General features: G+C 38.7%; 1 protein-coding gene across 10 annotated transcripts in view; it reads right to left on the minus strand.

The window, feature by feature from the left end:
- TRIP12 (thyroid hormone receptor interactor 12) overlaps window positions 1–16,611 on the minus strand; it is a 74,537-nt gene that overhangs the window by 40,065 nt on the left and 17,861 nt on the right. For 9 of the 10 annotated variants that reach the window (XM_051626704.1, XM_051626708.1, XM_051626707.1 and 6 more), the window contains exons 2-4: window positions 10,381–10,527; window positions 3,189–3,314; window positions 1,428–2,227 (exon numbers count right to left, since the gene is read on the minus strand). In XM_051626704.1, coding sequence (XP_051482664.1) covers window positions 1,428–2,227; window positions 3,189–3,314; window positions 10,381–10,478 — 1,024 coding nt within the window. In that variant the 5' untranslated portion in view covers window positions 10,479–10,527. The remainder of the gene's footprint in view (window positions 1–1,427; window positions 2,228–3,188; window positions 3,315–10,380; window positions 10,528–16,611) is intronic. The other variant, XM_051626709.1, reaches the window with a different exon arrangement.

A 16,611-nucleotide genomic window follows, 5' to 3' on the forward strand; every position in this document is an offset into this window, starting at 1 on the left:
TGTGGAGCCAGTTTACATTCAGTTTATATAGACAGGCTTATATTCTCAAGGCTGTTTTTCAAGCTTCTTAACACATACTGCCTTACATTGTTCTATCTCACCCTTCCCCTTCTCAGTTCACGCTCAAGTTTTGCAACTTATCGCATAAATTACTCTCTGGTTTCACCTTCTCATTGTTCCTTTGTTGGAGGCAAATTCTCTTTCACCCTGTTGCTTTTCTTTATTACTAGAAAGTCGGCTGTAACAAGGACAGACTTAGCTAACAACTCGTGGTCAATCCCATTCTTGCCTGATTTCTTCCTGGCTCACCCTGAAGAAATTCAGTTTTTACTGTGAAATTCAACACCTAAGAATCATGAAGCAAGTAAATAAAACCTTGATAAAAAGAAAGTATCTTCTCTCCCCTTCCCCAATGCTATTCTTCCTCAATTAGGTTAGGTCACTCCAGAATCAATAATCCAGTCATGTAAGTTATCCAAAACAAGCCTGCTAGGTCAATTACATCTATTTTGATTGTACAGGAAGACATCCAGTTGCTCTTGTGTATTTCACATATTTCCTGCATTAGTACTAGCTATCACCATGCCACAGTTGGCACAGGTGACTTGTGATCTTGTTTAGGTACAGGAACAACAGTAAGCAAGCTTAGGAATACAACTTTTTGAACCAAGTTTTAGAGAATACATGCTGTAAGTAAATCACAGCACAGAAAGGTAACAATGAATTTAAAAAAATAAATCGTTCAAGGCAACAGAGCTACAAGTGTATCTGCCCACAAGCAAGCAGGTGCTCTGCTTAGAGACAGTCTATATTTATCAGTGAGTGTCCAAGAACAGTACCTGCTATTCAGATTCAGCACCAGAGACAGGATATGTTTTGTAGGAACAGTTTAAAAGGTAAAGTGACTAATGTCCCAGGCACTATGTACACTAGGTTTAAAAATTACTGTTCTTAAAGTAACATCATAAACTCTCACAATAAGGAAAAATTAGGAACACGGGCTTGAAACAAGAAACCACATATCATCCACTTCTTTTCCAGCATTTATTGTTCCCATTTCTGGACAGAAAGCTGAAGAAAATGAGGAAAAAAAAAACAACAACCCTGAGTAATATAATTAAGGGAATTTTAGAACGTGTGTTATCATCACAACATCCAACTATTCTGCATATATTTTATTTTTAAAATTTATTTGCAAGTAAAATTTATGCAAGACAGAGAAGTAACTTAAACTTACAGAACACTGTACTCAATTCGCTTTTGCTGCAAATAGTTTGTCACAGCTTTACTTAAAGGCTCAGCAGAACACACTAGAAGTTAATTTCTCTAATAAGATCCCAAGAAGTCTGAAAACAATGGAAGTATTTGCTTAGAAGACTTGGTTTTAAAATGTTCATACTTATTCTTCCACAAAAGAAAAAACTTACTTGCTAGCTTAGCTTGTAGTCCCGAAGGTCCAGGTTTTGATGTCTCTGACTTGGAAGAGCCTGGTAGAGACAGTTTTGTTTTAGGGAGACTGACTTTTGGGCTGAATCGAGCAGCCCAGTCAAACTTTGAAGAGCCACTTGTTTTACTCGGTTCTTTGTCCCTGCTACTCCTTCTTGGACTGGGGCTGGATGCAGAACGGGAACGTCTAGCCTTATTCTGGTCCTTTCCCTGTTTCACTCTGGCACCTTGAAGAACAGTAGAAGAAGCAGAGGCAACAGCAGAAGAGGAGGAGGATGTGGAAGCTGAAGAAGAAGAATCAGTGATGGTGCTACACCCAGCTTTGGCTGAGGTCACCGATTTTGAAGCCAGCTTGGAGAGTTTTGCTGACTTCTCTTCAGCGCCAGTTGATTCAGCTGCTGAACCACTCTTTATACAAGACAGATTCTCTGTCCTTTTCCTTTTCTGACTTCGGGAGCTACCAGCAGCTCCACCCTTTCTGGTGTGAGCCTTGCTTGTTGATGGCAATTGTGTAGACTTGGGCTGTTCTTGGTCTAACTGTCTTCTTTTAGATTTAGTATGTGGTTTACTAGTTTCCAAGGAAGTTTCAGTGTGCTGAAGTGCTTTGGGTTTTTTAGCAGAGCTAGGAGAATTGGTCCTCCTGTAATCTGGACTAGCACTGCGTTTAACTCCTCGACAATTGTCTCTCTTAGGCACTTGCCCCGTTTTTTGCTTTTCTGAAGTACTGACTCTCTCTGGATCTTCTTGTTGTGGTATTAAAACAGCAGATGAGCAACTACCTCTGTAGAAGTAAGCAGAAACAGCATTAGTACCAAACTCAAGAAACCTCATGTTGCAACAGTTTAGCACGATAAATATCAGCATTCTCTAATAGTAAGTGAAATCACAGGAAAGAAAAATGGCCAATTATTAAGTTTACATTGAAACATGGAAAAAAACATGCTTTTATGAGCAGTCATATTGCAAACGTGAAAACTAAAACAAAAAGCAAAAGCAAAACACAGTACACTGCTTTTTTTAAAGAGGAAGATATGAGGTAACTTGGACAGATTTTACTGTTTGTTGTTTTTTTCATATAGATATGTCACACTGATTAAAAACAAGAAGAAATCAAGCCATGAGCCTATTACACAAGTGTTTGTGAATATAAGTTCCACAAGAGAATAAGGAGTGTTCAGTAATGCATAACTAGTCGTATCTGGTTTCTAGCTCAAGGAAGGCTCTTACTGAAATGTAAGGTTTTCACCAATTTTGAAATTGAGATAATGAATTGCACACAAAAAAGGCAAAATTCTCTTCTCCTTGACAGAAAACTGGTTCAGTGTGTATACAGCAGAAGTGCATGAATGGCAGATAGAACATGACCAAGATGATTATCCAGAACACAGGCACACTTTCTATTATTACATTGTTCAATTAATATTGGACATTGCTCAGAACTCCTTGGGCAATCTTCCCCCAACATGAAGTAGTAAATGGGGAAAAAGACCTTGCAAGTATTCCAGGACTAGTTATGCAGAAATCTTTTCCTCCCCATCACTGATGGAATCCTCTTAGTCAGTGAGTTAGAAAAACAAAACCAGAATGTGAAACACTGATATGTATCTACTGAATGCAATACCTAGTTTAGTTAAAATCTGTTAGTCATACATTTTATAAGAACTCTATATAAATAGATATATTATACACAATTGTGAAGCACAGATAACACTGGTTAATATATGAATACGAAGTACAATTACCTTTTAGAAAAGTGTCCCTTGGACTGCTCAGAAGTAGTATTAGACTGCACTTTGGGTGTCTTTGAAATTGATTTTCTACTCTCAGGAGGGCTATGTGCCTTATGTTTTGCCTGCCCTAAATGTGACCTGTCAGCAGAAAGTCAAAACAGAAAGCTATCAGGATTCCAAGATACAGATACAAACCTGCAGGTGGAATTATTATTTATTTCTTGGACCATTCACAAGTATTAGTTTACAGCTTCAAAACTTTCCATATCAACTCCTAACATAAAAGCAATATTTCAAAAGAACTGCCTGATGCAGTTACAAATCACTACCGGTGTAACTGTTTTGTAAAGCACACAATTATTTAGTCACTTTAAATGAATAAAACATCTTCTCATACCAAGCTGTGCAAATAAATTCAAACTTTCCGATGTGCAACGTTACTGAATTATTCACTGAAGCATTAAGTTTGAACACTAAAGCACAAGACCAGAGCACCTGTCAAAGACTTCTTTCTCAGAAATAGATACATACTTAGCATACATACTCAAGATTCTATGCCCTAAGACTTTACCTAGTTGAGAGTGTTCACAAGTTTATCTCTGCTCTTCAGTCTAAGAAAATCAAATGCTTGGAATGGAAATGCAACCAGTTCCACTCACTAGGAAAGCTCAACCCTGTCAGTTACTTTCTGGCTGCAAATCCACAAATTCAAAGGATTCAGAGCTGTTTCGTAAGAGCTGAAGTAAGAGGAATTAAGAAATCCATGCTACTGATGTAGTCAGATGAGAAAGGAAACTTGTGATGTCAGAGAAAGCAATGAGTTTCACAGAGATAAACTACAAGTCTTCCAAGCAGCTTTCACTGCATGCAAAAAATGGTTTGTTGCATGAGCTCTGACTGGAGGACAAAGATCCTACGTCACAGATTAAATTTAAGACTAAAGTTACATGTTCACATATTCCATATCTATTTTCAAAACCATTAAGAATTACCATCTACAAGACTCAGAAGAGACAGCTCACCAGAATTTAAATTAACACAGTATAAATAATTGCTAAGGCAAGAGACATCTCACTTTTACTTCCCTGGATGAAATGTACTTCTGACTCAACAGTCACAAGGAAAACTCTACTGTTCATATCCTACCCATACAGAAACCCCAAGCACCACTAGCCTTTAGGAAACCTCAAGCTAGCCTAGTATTAATGCTGGTAGAAGCAATGTTTTCAAGTTAAAGAACTGCTAATATATGCTTATATGCTACTAACCTAGGCTATCTATTCCTTTGAGTTGAGCTACACAAGTAGCTTTGAATGCTATAGGGCAAGGAGAAGTATAACTTCATATTTGAGTGCCCTGCTCCAACCTACGACCCCAAGCCCAACCCATCACAAACGTCAAGAGGTTTAGGCCAAAAGAGTAAGAGGAAAAAGTAGAAGAGTTCCATAAGCTTTCAAATAGCTTCTACGAACCAAATGCCAGAAAATCAGTAGCAAAGGCAGAGCTAAGCCTGCTACTGAACCAAAAGGTTCACCATCCTCTTCAGCATTTTAACACAAACATAAGCCTTAGAAAGAAAAAAGTACCAAGTCTAATCACCTAAGTCAAAACCACATGCTAGTTTGTTGACAGGGTCAAAAACATTAGAAAAACAGCCATATTATTGAAATTTTTGTTAACTTCCCTTCCTCTGTTCCAGATTATTCTCATTTAGTGAGATACTCGAACAGATGAGAGCACCTAGACAGCACATATTCAAAATACTTTCTGTGGCTCATCTTGCTCAGACCATAAGAGTCTGAAAACATCCTAACAGCATCTTCTCCATACTCTGGTAATTTGTTTTAATTTCTCATACTAGAAAAAATCATTTTTAATATAAAAAGTGAAATACAGATCTTTAGTTCACATTAGCAAACTCCATCAAGGCATTTTGGGAATGTTTTGCCTTATCCTGAGTGTTTGGATTTTCCTTTTCCCAACAAAAGATTTGGGCATGAAGTTTAATTTTCCCCTTGAAATGTTTTTATTACAGGAGTAAGAGAACTTATTGCATAATTTATACTTGTCAAGAATCTCATTTTTTTATATAAGCTAATTGATTAGGGTTTGTTTATTCTGAAGTATATTTTTAAAGGTTATTTTCCCTTAAAGATTTTTTGTTTGCTTTAATTAGAACTGGACTCAACCCTTAAAATATTCACAGAAACCAAATATTTTAAGATATTTTCAAATACAGCAAAACATCCAGTACTTAAAATTACATATTGAGGAGTTTCCACTCGGTACCAGGCTTCCCTAGTTCCACCTTCAAACCTTTCAGGATCTTACAAGTTTTACAAACCTAATTTCATACCAATGTCCAAATTATGTGGACCAATACAGCTACAACCCTACCCTGGAGATAGTGAATACTGTATCATGCAGACTATTTGTATTTACTCTATTTTCTTAATCCATCTAACTATCAGCAGAAATAACACTCCTAGCCAGTGCAGAAATGTTACACTAGAAACATAACAAATGGAGCCAAAGATTGATGAGGATTTTATTAAATTTTATTTTTAAGACCTACTAGGCACTCACTTCTTATTCTTTAATCATTCATTTTGCATGTGTTGCAAAGAGAAGGTACGCAAAAGAACAGCAATTGTACATGCAGTAGCATGTCTGTTAAAATGAGCATGACATTAACTCCCCTTCTCTAAGATTTATACAATGGCAAGCAAACTGTCCATCTGGAGAGTCCACAGAATTAAGTTCAAATAACTTAACCATACACCAACTAACAAATACTGTCTTAATTTACATTAAGATTATGACAGCTTGCTTAAGGTCTCCTTGAACGTTACCTTACATACTAAGGTAGTGTGAATAGTCTGATAAGCTGGAAATAAAACGAGTAACACTTGGACAACTAAGTGCTATGAAAGGTACATGGGCTACTGGAAGATTGGTTCTTGTTAAAAGCTATAAGCTACCTGTACTTTTGCCCATAACTTACCCGTTTACAAGCTCTTTACTCTTCTCCACCAACACAGCATCAACTCAGAAGATTCATTTGAACAAATATTTCAGAAACAAGTATTTTGAGAAGCTAAGCTCACCATTAATGATGAAAAATTATAAGGTAAGTATTTACGAGCTTACATGTGTCTATTTCTATTTGCAGGGGCAGATTCAGGAAGACTGAGTGCTTGGTGTACCTTCAAGCATTGTTTTGGGGTTTTTTTCTTTGTTGTTTTTTTCCACCCCACAACTTACTTTCATAACCCACTCCAAGGCTTCACTCTACTGGTCAAAGCTGTATGCTGATACACATTTTAATTCACACTCATTTTACAGTAACACACTTACAGAAGTTCACAACTGACCCACCATTTATTTTGAAGTATTTATAATAAACAAACTGCAACAAGCCCTTAGTCTTCTTTAGCAAAAGCATAATAAAGAACCAACTGTAACCTGTCCTCAAAGAATTACTCTGTGCATATTAAAAAAAAACATACCTTTTGAAGTTAGCTAATAAACAAAGTGTTTCATCTAAGTCATGTTCCTTAGCAGCTGAGAATGAGGTATTAAATGCTTTCAAATATGAAGTCCACAAAATTAAACACCCTATTACTTCTGCCAAGAGAGACTAGAAAAGCAATAGCACAGATGAAATCAGTTGTGTAAAAAAAAAAACCACTTTTCTCCTCAGAAATACTCTGTCTTCCCCATTGATTCAAATATTAAGTTTAGCTATTAACATCTTACCTGAGACTTGTGTAAAAGATAACATATAATCAAGACTGGTTCAAAACCAAATCCTGTTCATGACAAAAGTAATAACTAAAAAAATAATTATTCTTGCTTTACTATTTGAAGAACATCAGTCCAAACTGTCTTCCAGATTCTGCTTATATCCATCCCCTATGCAGCTAACAAGGATCTCGTTTCTCATTTAGCCTTAAACATTTATATACTATATTCTGAAAACTTAAAATTTGTATAAAGTCTACTGGAAGAGATAGTTCAGACAAGGATTCATACTGTACAATTAAGAAGGTGTCCTCATAAGTTAGGAGAGTATCACCAAATACTTTTCATTCATAGAATGCTTCAGGTTGGAAGGAACCTTAGAGATCATCTGGTTCCAACCCCCATGAATGGATGGGCAAGGACACCTTGCACTAGACCAGGTTGCTCAAAGCCCCAACCAACCTGGCCCTGAACACCTCCAGGGATGGGACACCTACAACCTCCCTGGGCAACAGTGAGCCCTGAGGAACACCACTTGTGACTGGCCGCCAGCTGGACTGGACTCCACTGACCACCACTCTTTGGGCCCAACTGTCCAGCCAGTGCTTGGTCCAACAGATTGTATGATCATCCAAGCCACGAGCAGCCAGTTGGCTCCCTGGGCTCCAGCACACTCTGGTGACTCATGTCGAGCTTCTCATCTACTACCACCCCCAAGTCCTTCTCCTCAGGACTGCTCTCTATCCACCCTCTCCCCGGTCTGTATTTATGCCTGGGGTTGTGCCAACCCAGGTGCAGGACCTTGCACTTGGCCTTGTTGAACTTCATGGGCTTGGCACTGGCCTACCTCTCCAGCCTGTCAAGGTCCCTCTGGATGGCATCCCTTCCCTCTTGGGTGTCAGCTACTCCACACAGCTTGGTATAGTCAGCAGACTTGCTGAGAATACACTCAATCCCACTATCCATGTCTCCAACAAAGATGTTGCACAGCACTGGTCCCAACACTGACCCCTGAGGAACACCATTCGTCACTTGCCTCCACTGGGACACTGAACCAAGTTGAACACAACTCTCTGGGTGCAGCCACTTATCCACTGAATGGTCCACCTGTCAAATCCATGTCTTGTCACTTTGGAGACCAGGATGTCATGTGGGACAGTGTCAAATACCTTGCACAAATCCAGGTAGACAACAGCAGTTGCTCTGCCACTATCTAACATCTCTGTAGGCTTGTCATAGAAGGCCACCAAATTGGTCAGGCATGATTTGCCCTTAGTGAAGTCATGCTAGCTGTCACCAATCACTTCCGTATTTTCCATGTGCCTTAGCAGATTTTCCAGGAGGATCTGCTCCATGATCTTGCTGGGCACAGAGGTGAGACGGATTGGCCTGTAATCCCCTGGGTCTTCCTTTTTCCCCTTTTTACAAATAGGGCCTATGTTACCTTTTTTCCAATCAGCAGGAACCTCAGACTGCCGTGACCTCTCAAATATGACGGACAGAGGCATAGCAACTGCATCCTTCAGCTCCCTCAGGACCCATGGATGGACCCCATCAGGTCCCATAAACTTGTGCACTTTCAGGCTCTTTAGATGCTCACAAACCTCTTATTCTACTACAGTGGGGGATGCTTCATTCTCCCAGTCCCTGCTTTCACCTGCTGTGGCCTTTGTGATGAGGCTGGAGCACTTGCCAGAGAAGACTGATGCAAAGAAGTTATTGAGAACCACAGCCTTCTCAATATCCTGCATATCTAGGTCTCCTGTTTCCTTCAGGAGACAGCCTACATTTTCCATGGTTGTCCCTTTAACCCCAACATACCTATAGAAGCTTTTCTTATTGTTCTTTACATCTGTGGCAAGATTTAATTCCACCTGGGGATAATGACTCTTCTAACCTAATCCCAAGCTGCTCAGACAACCTCTCCGTAGTCCTCTCAGTGTACCTGCCCTAGCTACCACCTTCTGTATGCGTCCTTCTTAAGTTGGAGCTTTCCTAGGAGCTGCTTGCTCATCCACACCAGCCTCCTTGAGTTTTTACCTGACTTTCTCTTTGTTGGGATGCATCGTTCTTGGGCCTGGAGAAGGTGATCCTTAAATATTGGCCAGCTTCCATGGGCCCCTTTACCCTGCTGCTCTAGAACACAACTTCAGTTTAACTTCACCCAAAGATTCTAAATTAAGTGTTCCAAGGCCATTCCATTATGTTAGCCAAAGCACAGGAAGAGAGTATGACAGATTTGCTTCAAAATAACATTTCTCAACTCAAATAAAATACTATCACAGATGCACCCTAAGTTCACAGTTAAAGAAGTATTATCCAAAAACAATTTTAGCTCGCTAAATAATCAGCTACATAAGTCAGCATCTTCCCCCTCCTTATGCTACAGAAGCCTTGTGTTTATCATCTGCTTTTTCCATTTGTACAGTAGAGACTAGTTTAGAAAAAGTAAAGCTGTATTTTGCAGATTGAATTATTCCCACCCAATGTTCCCTAGGAGAAGAGTTGGCCTCCCTAATCCACTTAACTTTGTTCTAAGTTAGACTTTATACTAGTAAGAAATACACCTCATCTTCATCATACAGTACAGCCCAATTCCTTCACTGGCTTTTCTTTTTGTGCCACTAATCTGTGGTATTTTAATACTCTTCTAAAACAAACAAACAAAAAAACACCACAACAAACAAGCCCAAGGTATGCATTCAAACAACAGGAACAGTAACACCTTGGAGAAAGCAAAAGACAGACAAATACTGCCTAACATGATACTATAACCTTCCTTCATTAGACTAGTATTTTAACAAATTAAAGGAAGACTTTGCCATACTGACTTCATTCATTCACAGAAAGCCTCTTAATTCCTTAAAAGACACGGCAATAATTATATAGTCAGCAACCACAGAAAGGTTTCAAGGACCATCTGTGTTGAGCATTGAAGCAGCAATCTCTTAAAGAGTAAATACAACCTGGTCCACTCACTCACTAGTATAAGTGTATTAAACAATGGCAAACCTTTTGTTCTTGGATTATTAAAAAACTACACAGGATTAACATACAGTGCAAGGGAACAGAAAAGTGAAGACTGGATAACTGGCACCAACAGGGACACAGATTTCCCCAGATTGCACACAGCAGTATCTCCCTGTGTCCTCCCACATATTTTTGTTATCAGCAACAGAAAAGGCAGAAGGAATTTGTTACTACTTATGATTTGTGGAATATAGCTCAGTTAGACTTTTTCCCCATAGATCTTCTACTGCTATTTCAGCTGAACATGCACGACAGTGAGTTAACTATGTTTCCATTCCATGCAATAACACCACAGATAGCATTTCAGGAGCAAAAAGATTGTTCTCAAGTTTCAATGCTTGGATTGCAGGGGGGAAAACTTCATTCTCTAATTAAGTTAGGTGAATTTTGCTTTTATTCATTAAAGCACACTCATAAGTAACTGTCATACCTTCCTCCTACTGCGTCGTCTTGTGGCTGGGCCCCAGCAGTGTTCCTCTGTGAACGTCGCAGTGACCCCCCTGGATTGTTATTAGGCCGGTTGGACATTGGCACCTCTCTCCTGAAGGGACATACCCTTTCTAGACACTATCATTCACTGGAAGACAAAAGAGATACAGTCATAAGATGTGTGGTGTGAAGACTTGCAGCTACACCTCCAGAGGCCAATGTAAATGCTATTGTTTAAGCAAAAACCTAACTAAAAATAGTTTAAAGGTTTTTGTCTTAAAAGGCACACAAACCAAGACTCTTCAAGAGCATTTAGATCCTTAATACAGAGCAGCCAGACTTCAGTACGTATCACATACAGATGGACTCTTGGACTAAATTACTTTTAAAGGTCTCCTCCAACCCAAGCTATTGTATGATTCTATGAGGACATGCTTCTTTTCTAGGAGGCTTCTATAATTATGTCAAAAAGACAAGCAAATGCAATTTCGGACAACCTGTATTTGTCAACACTGAGGAAGAACACACTAACTAGTAAAATTCAGTGTTTGATAGAGAGCAATAGTACTTAAGTATTTTAACTCTCATTGTAGATGACAATGCCAGTTTCAGAAATAAGCAGTCTCTGCAAGCTTCAGAGCTTTCAGTACAGCTTCTCTTTCTCCAGTTAGCGTCCCTTCGCATGAATATACATACATAGTAATTCAGGAAAAGAGCTCTAGCTATATAAAAAAGAAATTCTTGCCCATCAGAGCTTAATTAGTGGGAAAAGGTATCTGGGACAGAAGAATTTAAAAGTACAGAACTATTTTAAAAAATAATATTATTATTTGCATTACTTCTGGAATTGCTTTGTGACTGCTAGAGGTCTACAGATACTACTTTGGTAATTATTTATGGAAGACTACCACAACATTCAGCTGCAGGCCACAAAAACTGAGGCATTTCAAGATCAAGCCTCATTCAGCACCTTAATAAAGACATGTAACACTTGTATCCTGTGCTAAATTGGTATTTCTATGCAGAGAGATCAACAGGACCAAAACCAGCAAATCCTGTTTTACCGTTTCTAATTGTGTGGAATCTGGTAAAAAAGTTATGTGCAAGGAAAAGAAAAAGCTAAAAGAAGGATAATAAGCAAACTTTAATAATAGAATAGTCTATATGCTGATTCAGTTTCCATTATCTTTATAACACAGTAAGTCTGCCAGGAAAAAGTTTGAAATATTTCAGCTGCAGCTAACTAAGGCTCAGCTCAAATTCAAATGATTCCAATAAAATAACTCTCCAGGCCCACCACTGTCAGTAAAGCCAGACAATACTTGATTGTAATTGTCTATTCCTCTGAAAGACCATACAGAAGTGAACAAACGCAAGTAGAAAAAAAAAAACCAACAACACCTAAATGATTCAATTTCACTATAGGCCATAAACATCAGGCAGAGAAACTGGTATTATGCAAAGCACTGCCTCACATACCTAGTGCAATGCCAAAAGGTGCATTTATATGATCAAGACACCTGCATCACACAAGAAATTATTGATCATGATTCTGCTGCCTCACATTCAAGTCTTATTACACTGCAATGATAAAACCTAGTACTCAGATTTCCCAGTTAGCGTGTGAGAAATATTTTAAACAAGCTCCAGGAATCAAATAAGAATACAAGTTAGGCTGAAGAATTGTTCCCCATCCTAATTCCTACAGGACAGGAGTCAAAAGCATCCATGAAAAGTTCTTCCTGTTCTTTCCACTAAGATCTAACACAGCAGCAGACAACAAAAGCAAAAACTAAGATTAATTAGCAAATCATTATCTTTACCTTGGGGTTTTTGTTTGTTTTCATTTGTTTTGTTGTTTTGGTTTTTACCTTGTGCTTCAGAACTTGAAAGGATATAAGCAGAGCCAAAATACACAAATCCAAAAACCACAGGTGTTAAATGAGCCTTGTAGTTAAGCAGCCTTGGTGACTGGGAAGCTGAGAAAGCTGTAAACAGTACTCCTCAGAAGCTGAGCTTTCCCTCTTCATTATTATGTCTCTTATCCTAACTCCTTAATCATAGTAAATATTCCTGCTAAGAGAAATGTTTAAATATTTTAAGTAATATATGACAACACCAGCTTACAACTTCTTATACTTTAGAGCACAAAAGGATTTACAATGGAACAGAAAAAGCTTGCTATAGATAGAAATATGCCAGTTTGCTGGCAGAGCCAGATTAGTCAGGTTGGGGAGAACATAAGGGGCAGCATTCTTTGCAAACTACACTGCAGTTGCAGGACAACCCTAGCATTAACCAGGCAGAAAGCTGACCGAAGTTCCAGCTAAAGCCATCACAGGCCCTGTCAAATGCATTTTCAGTTTGTTTCTTTCTATTCAAATACCAAATAAAGATTTTCATAAGCATCAGCAAGAAAGCATGTTTTCTGCCATTTCTGAAAGCAGGGAGGGGTACGCCCCCCCCCATTCAGAAGTCAACTGAAAGTTGAAATTGAGTAATAATGTCAAAACTACCAGTCATACTATATGACACAGTTGCCATCTGCTCTATCACCTCGTACTGCCTAAACAACGTACATTCAAGCAGGTTTCATTCCTCAAAGAGCAGTGCTAACTCCAGAGCTCTGCTAGTTCTGCCACATGCTTTTACACCTGGGCCAGTACACGGGCTCCTCCACAAAATACCAGAAGATTTAACTGAAGAAAATATCACATAAGCCATTCTGGTGCTCTCTAGAGAAACTTTCATGTTGATCTGTCTGGGTAAGCTACTCACTTTAAGTAATCTGTGCTTAGAAATTATGCAGCACAGTGTGTTGTCATACCTGTGATACTTTCAACTGTGGCAGCTGGTTTATCCCGTAAGGTCTCTCTCAAGTCAAGACAATATACAAAGGCACCTTCAATGTCAAAACTTCTCCATTTAACTGTGTTTCTTACTGTGCAGGGTGATACCATATGACCATAGTTTTCCTGACTCCTAGCTTGCCTTTAAGTATAATGCTGTTTCATGATTCAACTATGAACTTTAACATCAAAACACTAACTTCAGTCTCATTCCAAGTATCTGTAGCCACACAGTACCACATGCTCAGTTAGTTCAGTAGGGAAGAGATGTCTCCAGTGGGTCACAACTGTTATCTTCCACATGCTATAAAACCAGAAGAAAGCCCTAAAGTTCCTAAAACTGAACTGTTCTCAGACTTGTCCCTCCATTTGTAAGCCTCACTCCCAACACTTGGTTAATTCTTTCCCCTCTTAAGATACCAAAAATCAAAGCAGATGTGCAACCCAGTAGATCAGTGGAATGCACCAGTGCAGTCCTGTCACATTTTAAGATCATTTCCTCAAATACATTGAGCATTCTCCCCACAGCCACAAAAAGAAAAAGCTTCTACTGTACATCAAATCTGTGTGCTTCAGTTGACAGGCTTTATGATTTTAGAATTTTAAGTTCAGGTCCTCTTGCAGCATAAAGTTTTCTGTAAACAAGCCATTTTACTTCACATTTCACAACTCCATATTCCTAGCTGTAATGATGCCAAAGCACTGGACTGCAGATGTTGTCCTCATGAGCAGACTAATGAGTATGAATACTAAAACCCAGCATTTCAAATAAATTCATAACACATCTTTTGAAGACATATGAAGGCATCTAGTTATTTTACATAGTATTCTTAAGTTTTAGTCAACACAGTTTCATTCCCCTTGACAGTCATCTTTGTTACTGTAGACAACAGCAACTAGAATTAATTTCTGTAGACCTCATGTAACCAATACTTCTGCTAATGTATAGCCAACATAACTTGGAGAGGTTCCACACAAACAAAATACAAAAAAAACATGCCAAGTTGCAGTGAAGCCTTCACCTCTCTTCTTATAGAAAAGTGAACAGGAAGTTACTGACACTTTTCCACATCTTTGAAGCAAACTGAGGAAACAGATAACCACAGAACAAGACTGTACCAGCTTTTACTGAATGCCCAAAAGCGTTTCCTGGAGGATACTGAGTAGTGTAATGCAGGCTACACAGAGTAAAAGAGAATGAGTAAACTGATGCACTCACACAGGCTCTAAATAGCATAACAAGGTAAATTGGTAAAAACCCCTGCAAAAACTAAATTGAACGTTTCATGGGAAAAGAGCTTTCTTAATGTACCTGGATGAGCTCTAGATCTTGTTTGTTGGGTTTTGTTTGGGTGGTTTGTTTTTCAGGAACTTCTTTGCAAGAGTCTTGGTAGTAAAAGAATTTTCAGGCTCTTGCACTCTACTTTCTGAAATATTTAATATGCCAAGCACCTCTACCTATACTATTCCATTACAATACCTGTTATCTGCTTGGGTTTAACAGCACTGGTCGGCATACTTCCTCTTTTGTACCTTGGCCCAAAAAACATTGCCTTATTTAATGCTGCTGCAGCAAAACTGCAAATACTTACTGCCCTGAAGTCAGTATTAGGCAAAGGGAAGGGAAGAAGGGAAAGACGGGAGGATGTTTATATGCCTTTTAAGTTCAGAACATTTTCTTCCAGTAAGTCGTGTATCTTGCCAGCCAGAACCCAGAGTTCAGCATACTTATCACAAAATGTTAAGTCTAAGCCTTCAGATTTGTATTCCTTCACTTCAATGTAGATAATGTTAATTTACTTGATCAGCTGTATCTGTGAAAAATCTAGCCAGTTTAGCAGAAGACACAGGCTAAATATAACACATTTTAAGAGTTGAGATATTGACTACAACTAAACTGAAGAACTTACTGCATACAGTTTGGTAACTGCTGAATTGTTTAGGACCTGCATTACTTCATTTTAATCTGATCTCATAGCTGCACCTCATTTTTGCTCACTGCTCAAAAGGTTCTCCTCATTTACTTGCAAACATACACACCTATTTTCTTGGCCTGCAAGCAAGCACTTGCAAGCATTCATTCAATTACTTCTACTACTTCACCAGCTGACTCAGATGCTCATTATTCATATGACTTTTTACCCCAGTTAGTTGCTTTAAACTGAGTCTAGTGCAGCTGACTTGGACACAACACTCTTCCTCACTATACTCTCTAAATTCAAGAGTTATGAACTCTGCCCAGTTCTTTTTCCACTCTAGTCCTCACCTCTAAACACAACTTCCATGTCAAAGCTCCTTGCAGGCAGAAGCTTATACTTTGGGTTTAGCACTCTCTTGTCCCTTCTGCTTGTAGAAATAGTCTATGGAATAACTTAGGGAGCGGGTACAAAAATATACTGAAGATTTCCTAGAAAAATTTCCATATACACACAAACAAGGGAAAAAGATATTGTCCCATAAGCTGCAAGATTCTGAAAGGTACAGTAAGGTCAATTAATTTTGGCTGCATTCATACAGATCTTGGGTTATTCAGCTGCATTAATGCTGAGCCTTACAGAATGGCAAGCTTTTCTTCCTCCAACATAGGAAGAACAAGTTATCACTTAATTTCTCATCTATTTCCGTTATCTATTTTCTCCCCATTAATAGCCATAAACTGTTTACATTATTTAAAGATACTAGAGTACAATAAGGCTTACCTGCTTTACTGCACCTAATGATTTAAAATTCATGTAATAACTTTTATCAGATTAACTTATTTTCATACAGAAACTGCACAAAATGGCACTGAATCATACAGTAAGTTGGACTACATTCTTTTCATATTCTCCCACTCCAACAGTAAACCCCCACACACACACACGCACAGACACACCAGTGAGAGAAAATTCAACACATGTAGAAAGACCTTCAGGACAAACAAGATTCTACAGCCTCCTAGTACTGTAACATTAGCTCACTGACAGGAAGACAGACAAGTAGGTATTGAGGAAACTTCTTAATATGAGCGTGTTTGGTAGTAAGGAAACAGATTTCTACACCTCTTCCAGCACAGAATTTCTGCAAAGTTAGCTGCATCACTTTTATCAGTTCTCCTGGAAGACATTAATAAGATATTGATGGGATGACAAACAAGAGTTTAACAGCACAGAGGCAAGCTTCTCTCAGACCTGATGCCTTTTTGATGCTGGGTTCAACCAGAGTACAAAAGTACTTCCAGCTTGGCTGGAAAGGACCTCTTGAAATTACCTGGTCCAACCTCCTGTTGGAAGTAAGACCTCAGATTATGTCAGAGCTCTATCATTCTGCTAAGAAGTGACAATTTTCAATCATGATGACAAAACACATTTCAAGTTCTAAGCATGAGCAGAAACGCAACAGGT

Source organism: Apus apus, chromosome 8, assembly GCF_020740795.1.
Source record: "Apus apus isolate bApuApu2 chromosome 8, bApuApu2.pri.cur, whole genome shotgun sequence".
NCBI classification, from domain to species: Eukaryota; Metazoa; Chordata; class Aves; order Apodiformes; family Apodidae; genus Apus; species Apus apus.